General features: G+C 39.8%; 1 protein-coding gene across 1 annotated transcript; it reads left to right on the top strand.

Annotated features, from left to right (window-relative positions):
- Positions 1–635: 635 nt before the first annotated feature.
- LOC138873306 (uncharacterized) lies at positions 636–2035 on the top strand. The gene is made up of 3 exons (XM_070151758.1): positions 636–649; positions 742–1063; positions 1568–2035. Exons 1-3 carry the CDS (start codon positions 636–638, stop codon positions 2033–2035), a joined length of 804 nt encoding a protein of 267 aa, XP_070007859.1.
- The last annotated feature ends 400 nt before the right edge of the window (positions 2036–2435 follow it).

Below are 2435 nucleotides of genomic sequence, written 5' to 3'. Positions count from 1 at the left end.
ATCCCTTTGTGTGGGATTTTTCCACGTAAAAATCCTCTGCCTTATTTACTTATTGCTTTACTAAGTGCTCTCAGCAGAAACCTATAGAGGACCAGGTACTCTAAGACTTGGTGGACCCATACAAACTATCAATTGGTATCAAAGCGGGTTCCTCCTATCAAGTTAACACCTAGGAAGGATCCTCATGACGGCTCCACTAAATTTTGAAGAAGGTCAATCCATATACCAGCCACCCAAGTTTGATGGAAAATGCTATTGGTGGTGGAAAGCTAGAATGCATGATTTTATCAAGGCTGAGGATTACGAGCTTTGGGATATTATCTGCGATGGTCCTTTTGTTCCAATCAAGACCAGTGGAGAATACACTGAAATAGACAGGAAAGCATTGAAGAAGAATGCCCGTGCCATGAAAATTCTGGTATATGGTTTGGAACCTAATGAGTATGATAGAATCTCTATATGTGGCACTGCCAAGAAAATATAGGAGGCTTTGGAAATAGCTTATGATGGAACTACACAAGTAAAACAAAATAAATCTAATACTGACGATAGTTCTACGATGGCAGTTGAAGGTAAGGAGACTAGATATGACTCAACGCTTGTCTTGATGGGGCAATAAAACAATGATGAAGACAATGGCAATGAAGAGGTAAACTTCAGGGATGTTTAGAAAAATCTGAAATCCTACTATCCAAAAAAACTCATGTGTTTAGCTGATGTTTTAATAATTACATTTTGTAGTCTTGCGGAGAATAGGGATTCCTTGTTCTTAGAACTAAAACAATCTGAATATACTAGGAAAGACTTAGTGGCTATAATTACTGATCAAAAGAATGCCATTGAAACTCTTAGAAAAGAAAAGAGTAATCTATTGGCAGAAGCTGCTGACCAAAGGGAACAAATAGTAGAGCCTTTGACTAAGTCAAAACATGAAAACCCTGAAAGAGGAAAGGAGATAGTTAGTGAGGAGTATGTTAGGCATGAAGATGAGGTGAAGGCCTTGAGATGTAGGATGAGCGCTGAAATTGAGAAAAATGAGCTCCTCCAAGCCAATCTAGAAAAAGTAATGAATGACCTTGAAAAGTCTCTAAAGTGGACCTGGTCCGTAGAGGCTACCACTGCCTTATTCACTAATAATAGTGAAAAAGGGCAGGGAGCAGGGTTTTCAAGGAAAAGGAATCCTTACAACCCTCACAGTAAGAGCGCCATTGCATCTGATAACTTGCCTCGGACCTAATGTGGGAACATTGGGCACTCCAAGGATGGTGTCCAGGCCAAAAATTAATCAGTGCCAAAAGATAAAGTGGTTGCTGGAACTGTGATCACAAAAGAGGGAGCAGGTTCCACTCATAGAAATGTACATTACCTGCATGGACTAAAAGAGCTCTTATTCATCCTCTTGGTTACTACAAGGGACCCAAACTTGCTTGGGTTCCTAAAAATAACTCCTAAAATTCTTGTGCAGAGGACAATGAAGGGAAGTGATCAACAATGATTCATGGATAGTGGATGTTCGAAACACATGACTGTGAACACCATAAACTTTCTTTCACTAAAAGCCCTATAGGGAGGGAGTGTATCCTTTGGCAATGGCAAAAAGGGGTACATTCTTGGAGTTGGAAAAGTTAGGAAGTCACTCACTCACTTTATTGTAAATCTGTGCTATGTCAATGGACTTAAGTATAGTCTCATGAGTGTCTCTCAAATTTGCGATAAGGGAAACAAGGTGGCGTTCTTGTCCAAAATATGTACAGTCACTGACCTTGTGATTGGTGAAATAGTCCTGGTGGCCAAAAGATACAAGAAAATCTATGTTGCTGATATTGAATCTTTACAGAGTGGTGATCTGAGTTGTCTGAAGCCGGTTGACGATGATTCTAAACTATGGCACAGAAGACTGGGTCATGCAAGGTTCTCTCTTCTGAAGAAACTAATTCAGAAGGACCTGGTCCATGGTTTGCCTATGTCACAATTCAAAACTCAAAAAGTCTACGATGCCTATGCTAGAGGAAAACATGTAAAGTCCTCCTTTTAAGTCAAAACAAGATGTGAGCACCTCAAAACCACTTGAGCTCTTGCATATGGATTTGTGTGGACCTATGAGTGTGCAAAGCAGAGGAGGAAAGAGATAAAATGGCTGAAGTATTTGTGGCCTTTGTGAAGAAAATTCAGGTGAAGATGAAGTTTAGAGTTGTATGCATTAGATTAGATCATGGGACAGAATTTGACAATGTCAAATTTTATGATTTCTGCAACGAAAATGGTATCTCTCACAACTTCTCAGCTCCCAGAACTCCTCAGCAAAATAGTGTAGTAGAAATAAAGAACAGAACTCTGGAAGAAATGGCAAGAAAAATGCTGATTGACAGTGGACTTGCAAAGAACTTCTGGGCTGAAGCTGTTAACACTACCTGCTACTTAGTGAATAGGTGCAT

The sequence above is a fragment of the Nicotiana sylvestris genome, chromosome 7, assembly GCF_000393655.2.
Source record: "Nicotiana sylvestris chromosome 7, ASM39365v2, whole genome shotgun sequence".
Taxonomy (NCBI): domain Eukaryota; kingdom Viridiplantae; phylum Streptophyta; class Magnoliopsida; order Solanales; family Solanaceae; genus Nicotiana; species Nicotiana sylvestris.
The sequence above is the reverse complement of the archived record's forward strand: the minus strand, read 5'-3'. Positions and strand labels throughout refer to the sequence as shown.

Bases quoted from the DNA above. Each gene is read 5' to 3' on its own strand.
- LOC138873306 (XM_070151758.1), top strand. The intron at 1,064-1,567 runs GTAATGAATGAC...AAAGCCCTATAG, and splicing joins TCCAAGCCAATCTAGAAAAA to GGAGGGAGTGTATCCTTTGG.